General features: G+C 44.0%; 1 protein-coding gene and 1 long non-coding RNA gene across 9 annotated transcripts in view; both read right to left on the reverse strand.

Moving 5' to 3' along the window:
• The window catches only part of LOC110382627 (calmodulin-A), a 220,964-nt gene that overhangs the window by 7,118 nt on the left and 195,514 nt on the right, over positions 1–18,332 (reverse strand). For 4 of the 8 annotated variants that reach the window (XM_049838178.2, XM_049838179.2, XM_049838177.2 and 1 more), the window contains 4 exons: positions 14,867–14,951; positions 14,323–14,483; positions 8,304–8,337; positions 7,878–7,979 (listed from right to left, as the gene is read on the reverse strand). In XM_049838178.2, the coding sequence (XP_049694135.1) occupies positions 7,878–7,979; positions 8,304–8,337; positions 14,323–14,483; positions 14,867–14,951 (382 nt within the window). The other 4 variants (XM_049838180.2, XM_064035723.1, XM_049838182.2 and 1 more) reach the window with 4 other exon arrangements.
• On the reverse strand, positions 1,028–7,140 carry LOC135117256 (uncharacterized). The gene is made up of 2 exons (XR_010276746.1): positions 7,027–7,140; positions 1,028–1,461 (listed from the first exon to the last, which is right to left on the reverse strand). It is a non-coding gene; the product is annotated as an uncharacterized LOC135117256 (long non-coding RNA).

Here is an 18,332-nt window from a genome sequence, read left to right on the forward strand (position 1 = left end):
AAATTGACCATCTTTAAGGTAGAATTCCGTGGATAGCGGCTACGACAGCCGCGCGCGGCTTACGACAGTCGTCGGCCGCGCGCGGCAATAGTCAACCTATGAAAATGTATGGCACCGTTGCCGAGGTCCGCGACAGTCGCGCGCGGCCGACGAATTTCGTAAGCCGCGCGCGGCCGTATGCATCTCAACATCGTCTAGCGCTTAGTAACATCTATATAATTTTAGTAAAACTTTGATCATTTATTTTTATAATCTATTTCTACAATGTACACACTATACATATATACAAACTTAAACTACTTATCTATAAACAAAACTAAAAATAAAATACTATATACAAAATAGATATAAACATAAAACATAAAATATAAAAGAGCATCGATCAGGCGTCGAAGTATTCCTCCGCATCACTGTCCTCCGGAAACGTGCCCAGAAGACTGGCTGCATTGCCACGTTGAATGGCAATGCTAATTTTTAGGAAAACCAGAATTGAATTGTTTTTTATTTAGTCGGCAAAACTTCCTTTTGTTTTCATTACAATACAAATGCTTTTGAATCAGTATTGGGTAGTATCCTTCATCATTTCTACTTTTTAAAAATAGGGTCGATTGGTAATCTATTTTCATAATACAGCCACAGCAATACGTCATCCTCTTCTTCTTCAAGGATATCAATTAGCACTTCGACTAGAGGGAACGGACGAACAAAATCTACTAATTTCAACACAATGCCGCGCGCGGCTTACGAAATTCGTCGGCCGCGCGCGACTGTCGCGAGCCTCGGCAGCGGTGCCATACATTTTCATAGGTTGACTATTGTCGCGCGCGGCCGACGACTGTCGTAAGCCGCGACCCACGGAATTCTACCTTTAGGGAAGGTACATATTTAATGAAAAATGCGTCGAGTATCGGAACATGGGCGTAGCCACACTGGGGCAAGCTGGGGCACTTGCCCCACCCTGGGCCCTGGCTCTGACCTATAGGGTGTCTGATTAAACAATGTATTCCCTAAAAGAATGAGTGCTATGTAGCGTAGCGAGCCGAGCCGTCCATCTAATCAAAAAAATAATGCATTGAAGGAGATGGAACTGGTAGATGTAATTAAAAATTTCGGAAATGCAATTTTATCCTAGTGTAAAAACCGCGCTCGCTATTTTGCTTGCCCAGCCATGTACAGTCAACTTCAGGTCAGTGGTAACAGTTTTATAGGAAAATCGTTCTTATTACTATTGAGTTAAGGTGCATGACAGTTACCACTGATGTCCTGTACAAAAGAACGATCGTTTAGCACAGTGGTTCTTAACCGGTGGTCCGCGGATCACTGGTGGTCCCTGGAGGCATTCCAAGTGGTCCGCGAAGCTTAGCTGCGCGACGTTGCTATACGTTATCTAACTTTATTTTTATCGACTTATCTATGCGAGCGAGGGGGTTTTCGTATGGACGTAAATCGGGTGTGTCGTACCTTTATTTTTTTGTCGCTGGGCTAAAATGCTATTACGCATCCCCTTCCCGTCGGGGACGAGAGATGTGGGACTCCCCGGTAAAGACGTTCCCGGTATACCCACTAAAAAGGCCCAGCGGCACTCCGACCTCGCCTGAGTGGAGGGGGTCTGGGAATCTATGGCATCCAGTCCCCCACCGGCGATTGCCCGCCTCACGGCAGGCCCCTCATGCCTCCCCCCAGTGGGGAGAGGTCCCTATTATGGCCGGAGCACAAGGGGCGATCCTTGTAATGCAGGCGGTGGCACCCCCGCGCCTGTCGCCCGCTGATCACCCCCCAGGGCGGATGGGAACGGGCGTTGTGTTCGCCGTCTTCCACCCCTTCTTCGTCTGCGGTGCGGCGCCGCGAGAGGGTCGCTCTCCCGCACGCGCTCCGCTGACTCCTTCTGTGACATGACGTCCTCACAGAAGGAGGCCACCGCTTCCCATGCCTCCTCACTTCGCAGCATGGCAGAAATCACGCTGGGGAGCGAGAGGTCGTCCCCGACTACTGCCACCAGGGTGCGGCGGAGTTCAGTCCACGATGGGCACACCTCGAGTGTGTGCTCTGCCGTATCCACCTCGGCTTCGCAGTGATGGCACTGTGGAGTCTCCTCCCTCCCAATCCGGTGCAGGTACGATCCGAAGCAGCCATGCCCGGACAGCACCTGCACCAGACGCATCGAGAGGCACCCATGCCGCCGATCGAGCCAGCCGTTCAGGACAGGCCCGATGGCATCCAACGTCCGGCGACCGAATGTTGCCGAGGCAAGATCTTCGGCCCAGTGGCCAGTTATTGCCTCCCTCGCTTCCTCCCGAACTTCTTCCCGTTCTATTGGGTCCGGGTGCCGGTCTAGTGCCCTCTGCGCCGCCTTCCAGTCGTACACTCTGGCGAGCACCCAAGCCTCGAGCTCCCAAGGAGGGGTTCCTGCCAGAACGCACGCCGCCGCAAAGCTCACTGTACGGTACGCCCTCGCCACCCGCTGCGCAATGACCCTCTGTGGCCTTCGGATGGCGGCGGCGTTTCTCCGTCTGCACAGTGACTCTGCCCAGATTGGGGCCCCGTACAGGGCCATACTCTTGAGTATGCCGGCGTATAGACGACGGCATTGGTCGCCGGGCCTCCCGATGTTTGGGAGGAGCCATGAGAGGGCGCCCGCGGTCTTCATTATGCGCGTCGACAACCCGCTGAAGTGGGCGCTGAAGTGCCACTTGCTGTCGAGGACTATGCCCAGATATTTCATCTGGGGCTGCACCCCAATGCGGACACCCTCCACATGGATATGAGCGTCGGGCGGTTGGTGCTGCCGAGGCCCGTGGAAGAACACGGCTTCGGTCTTTTGCAGCGCCACCGTCAGCCCTAGGCGGGAGATTCTGTCCACCACTAGTGAACCACCCGCCGAGGCCAAGCTGGCCGCCTCTGCAAAACTTCTCCCCCGGGCAGTCAGAAGGGTGTCGTCTGCATAGCAGATGACAGACGTGCCACGGGGGAGGTTTTCCCGCAAGAGCCAGTCGAATCCGATGTTCCACAGGAGTGGCCCCAGAACAGAGCCCTGTGGGACACCGGACTCGACGCCGTAACGTCGGAGCTGGCCCGTCTTGTCCACAAGGAGGACTGTACGGTCCCTCAGGTAGTCCGCCAAAAGTCCCCGCAAATACAGAGGCACCCCATGGAAGCGGAGGGCCTCCAGTATGGTGGAGTGGGGAATAGAGTTGAAGGCGTTGGCTATGTCGAATGACACAGCCAACAGTCCATCCCCCGCATCCATCGCCTCCTTCACCTGAGTCTTGAGTCGGGATAGTGCATCAACTGTCGAACGCTCAGCTCGAAAACCGAACTGGGCGTCCGACAGATCTGGGCCGATTGTACTCAAATGCCTGTTGATTCGGGCGGCGAGGATCCTCTCGAACATTTTACCGACTTCATCCAGTAAAACGATGGGTCGGTATGCCGATGGGGAGTCCGCCGGCCGCCCTTCCTTACGAAGAAGGCACAATTGGCCCTCCTTCCATGGCTTCGGGAACCTCTCAGACGTGAGGCACTCACTGAAGAGGTCCCGAAACCTTTCTTCCATCTGGGAGGTGGCGATGGCTATCACCTTTGCGGGGACGCCGTCCGGACCTGGGGCCGTCTTTTTCCCCCTGAGGCAGGAAGCTGCCCTTTCTATTTCGTTCTCCGTAACCAGCGGGACCTCCTCGGATGACGGAGCTGCACCCCGCGGAGCGCTCATCACTGGTGGTGTGAAGTTGTCCCTGCGTGGAAACAGGGACTGGACCACCCCATCCAGCAAAGATGGCTCGAGGGTTTCGGCAACGGGGGGACCGTACGGGCGCAGTTTGTTGCATGCGGCCTTGTACGGCCTCCCAAAGGGGTCAATGTCCAAACCTTCAAACATTTCCGCCCTCGCGCGATCCTGGGCTGTGCCCATTCGCGCCGTCAGTGTCGATTTAGCCTCTATGTAGGCTGCATAGAGGCGGTCCTCGTTGTCGAGGTCGCGAAGGCGCCGCCGCCGGCTTCTTGTGTAGGCCCGCCTGGCTGCCACACAGGCGGCCCGTAGATCCCCCAATTCCTCCGACCACCAATAAACGGCACGTCTAGGTGGCGGACGATGAGACCGAGGCATGCTAGAGTTGCACACCTCGGTCAGGGATACCCTTAACTGGACCGCTGTGGCGTCCACATCACGGACTCCGACAGACGGGGAAAGCCAGTCCTGGACGAACGCCGCCTCTACGGCGGCCTCCCTATCTAGGCGAGAGAGCGCCCACCGTGGGAAGTGCGACCGACCCTCCTGGGTCCCCTGGGAGCCTGGGGTGGAAACATCAAACCGCACGTATCGGTGGTCGGACAGCGTCTCCACCAGCTCCACCCGCCAGTCCACTACACGGGCCGCCAAAGAAGGGGATGCAAAGGCGAGGTCCACGATGGAGCCCCCCTGCCGCCGCACGCAGGTGTGTACTGTTCCTCTATTCAGGAGGGACAGACCGGATGACACGGACCAGGTTTCAACCTCTCGTCCTCGGGCATTGGTGGTCGGGTTACCCCATATTATCGACTTGGCGTTAAAATCGCCCAAGACCAACACCCGGTGCTGTACCATTCCGCCTGCCACCCTGGCGAGGACCTGTAGAAAGTTCTCGAAGTCCGTGAGAGGGCGGTTTGGTGAGAAATACACCCCTATAAGGGCTATGTCACCCCACGCAGCGGCCACGTATCCCGGTCCCCTCTCTAAGAGCGAGAGGGGAGGAGAGTCCGTGGAAGATCGCGCCATCAATGCAACCGAGCCGTTGTCGTCTCCCAGCCAGCTGCCAGGGACAGAGTACGGCTCGGCGATAACCGCAACGTCCACCAACCACTCTGCAAAGGTTTGGACCAGCAGGCTCTGGGCTGCTCTGCAGTGGTTGATGTTCGCTTGAAGAACACGTCGTCTTTGTCCAGCCATCAGTCGGTGTTCATAGCACTACCCTCGGTGGCCGGCACTGGAACTGGAGTTACAGTGGCAGCGACAGCGGCAGGCCGCACCGGCGCCTGCGGTTTCCCCTTCTTTAGTGGCGGTCGGCATTCCCTGCCCGCCATTACGTGGTTGGCTGGACGACCACTGGCAGCGCATACTGCGCAATGCGTGGTGGCAGCCTCGCAGGTGGCCACCCTGTGCCCCTCTTTCCCGCAGCGGAAGCATAGTTCCCCACGATCGGCAGTGGACGGGCAGAGAGGCCGGGTGTGCCCGATGCCGAGGCACTTGAAACAGCGCATCGGCGCATCCTCGAGCACTCGGACCCCACCCGAGCTAAGTCCGACCGGGAGGCGACCCTTAGCCAGGACCGCCTTGGCAACTACGACCGGGCACTCTACTCTCGTAGTGCCCATGCCCCTGCGGCCAGGTCTAATGGCTCGGGCCTTGATAGATTCGACGGTGCAACCCCCCGCCGCCGCAACCGCTGCCACCACCTCCTCTTGCGTGACTGAGTCGTCGAGGTCGGTCACCTCAAGAGTCACACTCTTGACGGCTCTCACGACCTTGGCCGTGTCCGAGATAGCCTCTCGGAGCTTCGTCGCGAAGAGGTCCGCCTTGGTGCCGCGTTGAGCCCCCGAGAACTGGAAGATTCGGGCCCCTGTTTGGGTCTTCCGGCACGTGACTCTGCCAGCCCCTAGTTCAGCAGGGTCGACATTTGTACGAGCCCGCCGTAACACGGACTCATATGTCTCCCCTCGTTCCGCTGCCTCTGGGGTCAGTGTGACCACGACGGCTGCAGTTCTTGGAGGAGGAGCGAGCTTCCTCCTCTTGTCCGCTAGAGCTGCAGGCTTGACTGCAGGGGGCTCAGGAGCCGACCTTTTCCCTTTCTGCTTCCTTTTTACCACCTTAGTCCAAGGCTGGTTGGAAGGGGTGGTGGAGGGCAGCAGTACGTCTTCCCTCACCGGTTCGGGAGGGAACGTCTGAGTAGTCGGGACCGGTGACGTCTTCTTGCCCTTGGTGGTCTTTAGCACCTGGGGCTCCGCCTGGGCTGGAGCCGTTGAGGGCCCCGGTGCGATGGGCATCCGTCCGGGCGCCTTATCCGCCGCGAGTGGAGGGCGAAGCCGCGTCTCCGGCAGGAGCCGGTCTTCAATGCCGGCGAAGCAGGCTCTGGTGAAGGCCCTCTCCTCCATAACGACCTTGCGGATAATATCCTCAAGGATGGAGGAGGGAGGCAACGGTGTTGGACCTTCTGACGTCCCCTCTTGCCGAGTCGTGGGCGCGGCAACACGCGCGTGCAGCGCAGACACCTCTTTCTGCAGGCGATCCACCTTCGCCTGCAGTTGCCGCGTCTCCTCGGTGGTGGTGCGCTGCGCCAGTTCTTTAACAATGCCGAGCAAGCTCGCTGCCCGGCATTTCAGGGCCTTCTGTAAGGTCCCTTCAAGTTGGAGGACTTGAGGCCACCTCGAGGATCTCCATCTGATCCTCCAGGGCCATGCGCTCCATTTCCTCCACTGTGTAGTCCGCGTAGAGGACTTCAGAGGCGCCGTGGCTGGCCTTGGCTCGGCTTCTTCGCGCCGGTTGTTCCCCCAAGTCGGCTTGTAAAACCGCCCGCTTCGCCGGCTTCTCAGCTGCGTCTGAAGAGCCTCCGGAGCCCCGCTTGAGGAAGGCCCTCTTCCTGGTCTGGCGGGTTGCAACGCCGCTCGTGCCACTCATTTGTGACTCCGTGTCGGACAAATCGGTGGACACGACGTCACTATCTCGCATGAGACTAGCCGCGGATGGTGCGCGGCTGGTCTCTGATGCCGAAACATCTCGAGCCATGGTTTGGCCCTGAGAAGGGCCTTTGGTTTGGCCCTGAGAAGGGCCTTTGGTTTGGCCCTGAGAAGGGCCTTTTGGGAGACAGCGCCCGGAGGCGGCCCTCGGCAGACGTGGCATTGCCACCGACAATTTCGAAACACAAGACTTTATCGTTTCGACGCACAGCGTTCGTTAGCCGCCGGCCTGCCACTCCGTTACGGTGGTCAGGCGCGGCGTTGCCCAGGGGTCACTACGTGGAAGTCAACGCTGTGGGGGGACCCCCGGGTGTGTCGTACCTAGTCCCCCCATTCGTGAAAATGTATGTTTGGGCTACATTTTACGTACTTTTTGGTTTTAAGTCTTAAAAAATAATTAAAATTTCGCGCGCGCTTCGCTCGCGTATTCAGAAACTATATGCCCTCACTTTTGCATTTGTCAAGAAACAAAAAGTTAAGTACGTTTGGGCTCATCATCAGCCTATCGCAGTCCACTGCTGGACATAGGCCTCTCCAAGTGCACGCCACTGAGATCGATTTTCGGCTACTCGCATCCAGCTCCTGCCAGCCGTCTTGCGCAAGTCATCACTCCACCGTGCCTGAGGACGTCCTACACTACGCTTGCCGAGGCGTGGTCTCCACTCTAGAACTCGTTTACCCCAACGGTTATCGGTTCTTCGGCTAATATGGCCAGCCCACTGCCACTTCAGCTTGCTGATTCGGTGGGCTATGTCGATGACCTTGGTTCTCTGACGGATTACCTCATTTCTGATGCGATCCCTCAGAGAAATGCCAAGCATAGCCCTTTCCATAGCCATTCCACGTTTGGGCTAAATTTTAGGTAATATTTGGTTTAAGTCCGATAAAAATTTCGCGCTCGTTTCGCTCGCGTATTCAGAAACTATATGCCCTTATTTTTGCATTTGTCAACAAACAAAAAGTTAAGTACTTTTGAGCTAAACTTTACGTAATATTTGGTTTAAGTCCGATAAAAATTTCACGCTCGCTTCGCTCGCGCATTCAGAAACTATATGCCCTTATTTTTGTATTTGTCAACAAACAAAAAGTTAAGTACGTTTAGGCTCAATTTTACGTAATATTTGGTTTAAGTCCGATAAAAATTTTCCGAACGTGTTTTTGTGCTTACATACCTGAAGGTCTCTGTCCAAGCGATCTCATGACGACTCCAAGCTCAGCCATCGTGATTGTGCCATCCTCATCCTTGTCGAACAGCATGAAGGCTTCTTTGAATTCTGTGGGACCATTCAAATTTATCATTAGTTTATGCAGTATATTTTCCACATTTTTCTAAGGGCTGTTCCCAATATTCTATCTATCGATTGATGTGCTTACTAGAGATAACAATTTGACAATTACTTCTATGGGGCTAATGTCAAAATTATATCTCCAGTAAACAACAGATAGAGTATGGGGAGCGGCTGTAAGACCGGTAGGAAGGTATGAGTTGGACCAAATATCATGCCATTTTCGGTATTATGGGAGACACCCCAATGACTGTGAAAATTTTTTGAAAAGCCCTTTTTTGAGTTTATTCAGAAAATATTTGTGGTTTTTACCTGCAACTTGTTCTTCCGTGAGGCCATATTCAGACTGAAATTGAAAGAGATTCTAATTAAACACGTGTTATAGCAAATAAGCTTGTATGTTTTCGTTTTGATTATTTTAATAGTCATTAATAAATTATTCAAGAGTGTGGCCTCGAGACTATTTCACTTTTTCGATCTTTGGGAATAATGAAGCGATGTTAGAATAAATCTGCTGCTGTTTTTAAAAGAGAACTTGAAGTGAAGTATGTTATTTCAAATTTTTAGTCATGTTAAACTTTTCAAAAGTTTACGAAAAACAGTTTGATGGCCAGAAGCGCCTGTAAATAACTTATCCGTGTTTTAGTATGTTGTATTTGTTAGTTATTAATTTGGTTTAAGATTAATACTTATTAGGAACATTAAAATTGCTGAACCTACATTAGTCATATTTCAAAAATTAGATTATTACGTACTGAAACCTGTGAAGTCGTGGTGGCTTAGTGGGCAAAGAACCAACCTCTCGAGTGTGAGGGCGCGGGTTCGATTCCAGGTCAGGCAAGTACCAATGCAACTTTTCTAAGTTTGTATGTACTTTCTAAGTATATCTTAGACACCAATGACTGTGTTTCGGATGGCACGTTAAACTGTAGGTCCCGGCTGTCATTGAACATCCTTGGCAGTCGTTACGGGTAGTCAGAAGCCAGTAAGTCTGACACCAGTCTAACCAGGGGTATCGGGTTGCCCGGGTAACTGGGTTGAGGAGGTCAGATAGGCAGTCGCTTCTTGTAAAGCACTGGTCATCATCTGCATCATCATCTGCCTAGCCTTTTCCCAACTATGTTGGGGTCGGCTTCCAGTCTAACCGGATGCAGCTGAGTACCAGGGTTTTACAAGGAGCGACTGCCTATCTGACCTCCTCAACCCAGTTACCTGGGCAACCCAATACCCCTTGGTAAGACTGGTTGTCAGACTTTCTGGCTTCTGACTACCCGTAACGACTACCAAAGATGTTTAAATGGTAGCCGGGACCTACAGTTTATCGTGCCATCCGAAACACGGAAGAACTCGTTATGACAAGATGGTCACCCATCCACGGACCGACCGCGCCAAGCGTTGCTTAACCTTATGATCGATCGATCCGCGCGGCTTTGACTTGCACTGGTACTCAGCTGAATCCGGTTAGACTGGAAGCCGACCCCAACATAGTTTGGGAAAAAGGCTCGGAGGATATATATACGTACTGAAACCTGTCGAATCGCCAAATCACTGGTAAGCCTTCTCAGTCTTCTATACTCTTTATGATAAATATCCTCAGCTGGCTTCGCAGCCGCCATTTTAAGTTTCTTTCTATATTATCAAAAGTGTATTAAAAAGTTCTTTTCAGAACTAATTAGAAACCCATTACGAAAATGTTTTGGAACACGTTCGCAAAAGGTTTTTAGTTTTAGTTAGTTAGTACCTATTCAAAGCTCTAATTTATGACCGTTGAAAAAGTTTGATATCTATTTTTGAAAACTTTTTAATCATATTTCTTAATGATCGCCTTTTGTTTCGTGTCAAGCAAGTTTATTACTTTTCAATTATTGAATGATTAATATTTATGTTCGATAGTAAGATTGAAAACTATCTCTCTTATGAATTAAAACCACGCTGACACTTCACGCGTATTTATTTTTGAATATCATTGACGTTTGTCATCAAATCGCATTATTTTTATATTCAAGGTTTTGGGCGTACGCGCTACTTTTACTACTTTTTTATTTTAAACAAAATGTTTGAAAGAAACATTTAATTAATTTAATACAGTGTATTTACTACAGTACACCCGAAACAGGGTCTACTCTATTATGTACCATGTGGACTTACTAAACATGATAAGTATCCTACTGGATAAAAGATGTCAACACTTAGTATTTAATCATCATTAGATCAACTAAACGCCTTCCACTGGTGAACATAGGCTCCTAAAAGTCAGTCATCCTGGTCTTGGACAGAATGGTTCCATAAATAAATAAAAATAAAAATAAAAATCTTTTATATTCAGGCGTCAAGGCCCATAAAATGTTAGTAACAAAACAACAACTTAAACTATGTTAGATAATTACAATGTATAAAATAATAATAATAGAAAAAATACACCGCCTGATTCACTGGAAGGGTTCTCAAGTTGCATGTAAAACATGCAGCTTGATAAACCTATCCAGTGTAGGCCCATCCAGTCTATCCGCGAATACTTTAAGGATGCTGTTGGTACTACCCCTGACTCTGTGTACTAGCGACGCAACTTTCTTACGCATAATAGCGAAGTAGTCGTCCGTTTGTGCATCCGCGAACATGCCCGATGCACTACAGTATGGTGGCAGTCTCAACATCACCCTAAAAGCATTATTGTATTGGATGCGCAAGGTATTGTCAGCCTTTTGGGTATGATTGGCCCAGAGGCTGCTGGTGTAAGCTGGCCGCCAACTTCTTAAAAAAGTTGGTCTAAGTACCCCAGATATTCCTCATTACACAATCCTAACTGTGTTTAAAACTAGGCATTAGCATGTTCAAATTCATTTGTAAATAATAATTTAACACGCGTTTTAAATGCAACAACCACTTATTTTAGTTAAATTGCACGTTCGATAACTAAAATCACACAAAATTCTACCACTACACTAAAAGTCACAGTAATGCAGCTTACGCTTTTTCACTTATTGATAAAACTGCACGACTATTTGATTATCAAAATTAAAAACTGTCTCGAACGTATTTGCACAAGCTCACGACAATTACTACAAGTAAACAAAGCCAAAACAATATGGCGATGGCGCCAAAAAGAAAAACACATTCTTTTTTTAATTGTTTTCTTTTTTTAAACACGAAACCACGTGAAGGACAATTTTATTTTTAAACAGATATTAGCACAGACACATATTTTTCACACTGAATACTCCTTTGGTTTTTTACTTTTTTTTGTTTCGTTAATTTTATGTTAAGTTTGTATTTATTTTTAAAAACGATTAGTGTTATCGTACTGGCGATAATATGCGCGACGCGACATTGTCAGCTTGGATATAAGTGAGATTCTATATTTAAAATAAAATTATTTTTGCTTATTGCTCTAGGCGGGCGTTCTATAATGGTGACAGCGCGAGGAAGTGTTTAATTGGAATTATAATCCATGTCAGATTATTGTTTTCTATTTAATGGATGTTTTTATAATAAAAACGGAAAGCACCTGAAAATGCTCTGTGAAAATGACGTGGGATATCTCTCTCAGGCGCAAAAATTACAATTTTACTTTTAGCACTCATCATTACCTATAATGTAGTTGTCACGCTCACTACCTGCTGATACTTTTTTAAATTTGATATTTAAAAGATACAAAAATAAATGTATTTATATTTCAATAAAAACCCATCATTTTATTTCATCGTCATAATCACATTGAAAACGCAGTCAATGTAGAACAAATAAATATTATATTCGGTCTTCTTGGCACAACGCGTGTCATTTGGAACGCGAAACAGTTTTGGCGGGAAAATTATAGACTCATCAACCCGTGACGTCACTAAATACCGAGATCATCTGATTTTGCTAAAATAAACCGTATTCTATTTAAGTAAGTGTCAATTTGGCTTATCGCTACATTTTCTTGTGAACTTCTCGATTTTTGCCATCTAATGAGGTTAGTAGCGACATCTATTGGGAAAACCGTAAAGCATTTGCTATATTGCTTTAGTTCATTTCCCGGAGATAATGTAATGATTTAATTAAAGTTTTTTCGCATAACTTAATAAGAAATTCAATTGAGTTCATATTTAACGAAAACATTATATAAAATATTAAATGCATTGCGTAAACATACTGTCACTATTCAGGTAGCAACGAGATTACGCAAATTGGAAATTGCAAAGGCTTAAAAGCTGGATATAAGTTTATGATAGGCATTCATTTAGGAAAACCATAGACTGAAACTGAACTGAAATATACCGGAAAAAATCTATAGAAAATGATTAGTGCGCCTGTCCAATATTGCATAGCAAATATTTTCATTTGCACACAAAAAGGTAGTAGGAGGAAAATTTTTCCTTAGGCGCTTTAAAAATATTTACCGCTGGATAAATTAACATCATCTACCTAGACTTTTCACAAATATGTGGGGGTTGGCTTCCAGACTAACCGGATGCAGCTGAGTACCAGTGGAAGCGACTGCCTACCTGACACCTTCAACCTATTATCCGGGCAAACCTTTAGAAATACCCCTTGGTAAGACTGGATACAACAATAAATAAAAACCAATTTAATTTAATGTACCTGCATTACTGGCACTCCTGATTTTTTACAATAAAATATCTCCCTGATATTAGAGACAATAAATTAATGTTATCCACATTTTATTTGCCTCGTAAAAGCAGTCTACATGACATTGTATTTTTGATACATTTTAATGTGGTATAGAAATAAAATCTCAGCTAAAGTTAGAGTGCCCAAGGTTATGGGATAAGAATTAATAGGTATATGGATTACAAAAGTGCGTAAAACCTAGAATAACTTAGTACCGTAGTAGGTACTGGATACTACGAACTAGCTTCTATGTAGGTACTATAAAATAATCGAATATCTTGAAGAAATACAAAACTTCACTAATTGTTTTTTTTCCGCAAAAGAACTATTTATTTGATAAATTAGATTGACTCTTTTCTAAAGCTATTTATTTTTAAATAAAGTAAAGAAGATATTGCTCTTATCGATATGTAAACTACCATACACTTCAATGATGTTTCAAATCTTACTAGAAGCCGGCAGTTTCTAGATAGTTGTCTATTTAAGTACCAAGCTTTTGAGATCAGGACGTAAAACCAAGCCAGCAAACCATTCAGCTTTCAAATTTTCAGATAGCTACAGGTAGCTATTTACTACTGACCTTCAAGGGCCTAGCTGCTAAAAGAATTAAGAACTCATTTGACATTTATGTCACATGTCATAACAAGAAAATTATGATTCCAACGTTCCATCCATTCTTATAATGTGGGCGAATGTGAACATTGGTCATATAAAAAACGCCCTAAAATCATAGCGATGAAGTTTATACAACTAATAGTGTCGTTTTAACGATCGTCTTTTGACAAAGTATTGAGGAAAACAAATTGGAGCTCTTAAAAGTATTTCGGTTTTTAGTACTTGGTCAAGGTGTGCGTGGCTCTCAAAACTTTTTTTAGAAAATACCGAGGTAAATCTTACAATCATATTATAGCAGTAATAGCTAAAAAATCGATACAATAGTCTAAAATTCCTGAGTTCGTTTTGCTTTCATACTGTATTGGACTTGACTAAAATATTTTTGTATAAAACACAAAATCAAAATAAAATACGTTAAAAAAAAACAGTTACGCTCTCCAAACGGCATTCGATAATCCTATCACTTTGACGATTACGTATTCCGTATCTGCAAAAAGCACACAAGAGAGACAACAGATATAAAAATGTAAAAGTTAGAAAGAAACGGAAGCTAAAGTTTCCCGCGATAAGGCCCACTTTATGTGACAGTTTGTTACTTTGGCTAGTTTGTTTTGGTTTCGTTTTGTGAAATAAAGCTTGATAACGGTTATAGGGAGAAAGAACAGATAGAATAGAGGGTACTGTAGCAACTTTTAGTGCCAACAGCAACAATTTTTAGAGATCATAGGCATAGGCGGAAAAAGTATACATGGAGTCCGTCACGAACTAAATGGCTCCATCAGTCAAATAGTAATTAGCATTTGAGTTTTTTTCTATGCAAGACCTATAAGAACGACAACCTAATTATCTCAGAATTTTTAAAATAAAGCCTAAGTAAATAAATACTATTATTAATAGATATGCTTCTAAGCGAGCGAAGACGAAACGATTTAGTAACGAAATTTTCTTGGTAAGTATAGTTAAAAAAAATCTCCAATCCGCTTTCCTTTGGTCTCGGTCATAGTTTCGTATCTATATGGCGTTGTGAATGTGTGAGGAATATTATGTATTTTTTGCCACCTATATTCTCATAACTAAACAGTCCTCTATCAGGTCTACTCACCAGATTGATGGTAACAATGAGCTCATACTGCTGATGCTTATGCCCTTTCTTCTTCTTGCCCTGAGGAGTTTTGACTGCCGCTGCCGCTGCGGCCTGCTTCGGGGGCGCGGTCTTCGCTGCTCCTTTCTGTGCTGACGGCTTTACCGGGGTTTTTGGGCCACCTATTGTGGAACAAGACAATTAAATACATTAATTGAAAGGGGCAGAAACGATTATGTAAAATTGTAAAGAATTATTTAAAAATATTGTGATGATAATTGTCCAGACAAAGTCACTTTTTACGTATTTTGCACACATAAACTGCCTATACAGTTATTGCCAAACTAGTAGGTTCAGACGTTTTTTTTCTGTAAAGTCTATCAAAATATTATACCAAAGCGTACACCAACCACCAAGCTTGCTATTGTTTATCGGTTGCTTACAAAAAAATATTTACATACTCCTTTTAAACAACATCCCAGAATAGAAGGTTCTCATTTGTATATTCTATTTATTTTTAATTTCTATTCTATTATAAAATTTATAATTAAGGTCTTTTATCTACCTTTTTGACAAGGTGTCGTTGATTTCTGTCCTGCAGCGTTCTTCTGGTTGACGTGGCCACCACCATCGGCTGGTTTGTTCCGTGCCTGCAAACAAGATTAAAATAAAATAAATAATCTTCCAGGACATTCCATATTAAGTCCTCTGTTGTCCTTATACTAGATTAGATAGTTTTCATGAAAACTAGAATAAAAAATCAAAAAAATATTTTCTAATGCAATATTGCCGGATGATTTGATGACTTATATCTTCAATTCACGACAGTAAAAAATTATGATCTAATAAACTGGAACAAAAGTATATGATTAAAATAAAGGTCATCCAAAAGCACGTAGGTTCCTCGTTGAACATCAAAAGACGGTTTTTTTCAATGCTGAAAAAGAAGATAATTTACGTAATCAAAAATTAATATTTGGTCCATACTATTTTACACTCCAATTCTTGATAACTTCCCTGTCTCATGAGTCATATGTGCATCGTGGACAGTAAATTCTGGTTAAAAAAATCACCTTGGACAGAAAATTACTATACAATTTTCCCCTAACCAAGAAAATATTCAATTTCAGTAAACGAATACGTAGTCAAGCATATGAACTAGCAACACAAAATACCCGAACAATGTTTCCCATGTCAAGCCAGTGTTGCCAGAGGTGACGGATGAGCTTCCTGCGACAGCTGTCCGGATGCGGCCGACAAGTGTATCTTTTTGAGCATGGCAACACCGACGCCTAACGATGTTTTCATGAATTTGTGTTGGTAGGTACTGTTGTGTGGTGGTTAACAGGTCCAGGATGACAGGATAGTTATGGATAGACTCTAATGGCCTAACTACAAAAACTTAAACGTCTGTTTTACACTTGTCTAAAAAAATTATGGCTGCAAAATGAACCATATGTCAACGCCATAATCTGACATTTTTTAGACAAGTCTTAAACTGACGTTTAAAAGATTTTGTGGTAAGACGGTACCTGTTTTGTTTATTTATTGTTCTCTTTTTCAATACTCGACGCAATAAAGTGCGTAATTAGTATGGACGCTGTGCATGCAGACTATGCATAGTTTGCGATATCACAACTTGAAAGGATTAACTATTTATATGCGATCCTTAGAAGTTGGAAGCTGGTTTGGGGGTATGTTTCCTCAGCTGAAGTGTAATGTAATGGGATATGAAATAGTAGATCAACAGAGGCAGACATTTATAACCTTTCTCACAAGCAAGGCACTTAGCAATATTTTGTCTCAATAGGCTCAACCACATTCTAATTTATTTATATTAGTAAGTTTTATAATTTGTACCTGTAATAGATATCTGAAGCGATAATAAGCGCTCCCAAATAATTGTTCAAATCAAAATCTTGTTCTACAATACAAAAATCTTCTAACAATAGTTTTAAACTTTAAAGAAACTGTAAAACCCATTAAATTGACTCACACAATTCCTAAAGAGGCGTCAGAAGTTTCAGCTCCAAAGAGGTCTAATTAAAATTAATTTTTCAGCGTTAAAAGTCGTGAAAAATTCAAACAAATGAACGTCATTAAGGCCACAGCTAAAAACCGGATGGCTCATAGTTAAAGTTTTTACTGGGAACAATTTGGTAGAAGAAAATTGCGGTTTTTTAAGTTCATTCTCTGAGATTTCTATTGAGGTCTGTATTTCTGCTTTAAAGTTATCTATGATGAGCTATTAAAAAGTTATTTTAAGTGGGTTTGCCCTTATACCCACAGGAATGATATTTTTTTTTCAGTTCTTCTCAGTTCAGTCTTAGTTAACATTTTAGAAAATAACTTATTGCCAGTAAATATCCTTTTCTTTTCTCTCGAAAAACTGGGACACAATTCAAACTATGTTAAAAATGATACAGCAAAAACTCTTTCTTCATAACGTGCGAGCCTGAAATATTTACACTTTTCAATGAAAACCCACGAAATAATACAATCACGTGTAACTTCACTTCAGACTTCCGTATTTTTTTAAAATCAACTTTTGTTGAATATCTAGTTCAGAATTATTTCCGTATTATAAGGTCGTAAAATTATAAATGTCACAAAAATATATTAAATAAATAAAAGTAGGTATAGAATTTAATTTGTGGTGCTATAAACGTCGACAATAGTTTGTAGGCGAGGCAAGCCTACATGACAAACTATAAACTTTATAAATCTGAACGCCGTGACTTTGTACCTGCGTCATTTTTATTATTTATTTCAAAGGTGTGCTATGAATAATATTTTATTTTTAGAATCAAAAACGTGTTAAACATTTAAAACATATTTTGATCTTTAGAAGGGAAATAGGCATGTAAAAGTATTTTCTCTTTATATATTTATTGAATATCTCTAAAGTAATTACTTAAAACATCCTGATCTCCAAATTATAATAAACATTATAAATTCCAAGGATTTACGATCCTCAGGGATGTTTCAAATAATATGCTAATGAAAATTATACAGGCAATAGACAAGTCAAATGATTCTGAACGGAGCGTCGCGGGATCAGGAGACAGCCAAGTCTATGCATAAATTAACCGGATTACATCAAACCCGTCACCCTTAACGTTATAGAAATTATTTAAAGTGATTATAAGTGGAATATTATATTTCCCTATTTAATGTAAGTGCTGTGGCTATTTTGAAACACATTCTTTATCAAATTCGTTTCAGTAAGTTTTGCGAAGGTGAGCTAAGCTGAAATTATACAGTTTTGTGGTCAAAAAATTGAGATTTAAAAAAAAAAAAACATCAAGATTGGATATGTTGCAGTTTGTTACTCTTTCTGAATAAATTATAAAAGTAAAATAGATTATAAACAACATGAGCATATTAAATAGGCAATATTTGAATACGAGAAGAAGTTCCCTTGGGAAGCAAGTAAAACAGCGAACAACAGCTAGTACCAAAAATAATTCCTTATTTTTCCAACAAAGAATCTATACCTCATTCCAACGTTGTATCGGAGTGTTATTTCCTTGGAATCGCGTAAATCTCAAGGGGTATTGGCTTATGGACCGTTGTAAAAGCGATGATTGGCTTGCTTGCCTTTCTCGCTAAGATTTCTCTTAAATCCCTGTTGTGATAATGGTTCTTCATCTTCTTTGAAAATGTATTTATCCGAGGAATTTTGTTAAGGACAAAAAAATCTGCGTTCCCTTAAGAATAGAGTGGATTGATAATTTTGTTTTGTTTATTAGAAATAATTGTTGCTTAAAAATTTCCCACTCCTTCGTAATAGTGTAGCTTAAATAAATAGGAAACATTGAAAAAATCTGGTTGAAGTATAAGCGTATACAATGTCGCTTGGTTTATTTAATCTAATACATACACACCATAGGCACTTTAGTGACCTTTTACTAAACCACCGTCTTCGAATTATCTTAAACATGAATAAAAAATAAACCATAAGAGACCTGTAAGAGTCTATTATGTTAAAATAATATAGCAGAGAACACGAAATTAAGATAATAAAAATC

The sequence above is a fragment of the Helicoverpa armigera genome, chromosome 8 (genome assembly GCF_030705265.1).
Source record: "Helicoverpa armigera isolate CAAS_96S chromosome 8, ASM3070526v1, whole genome shotgun sequence".
Classification (NCBI taxonomy): Eukaryota; Metazoa; Arthropoda; class Insecta; order Lepidoptera; family Noctuidae; genus Helicoverpa; species Helicoverpa armigera.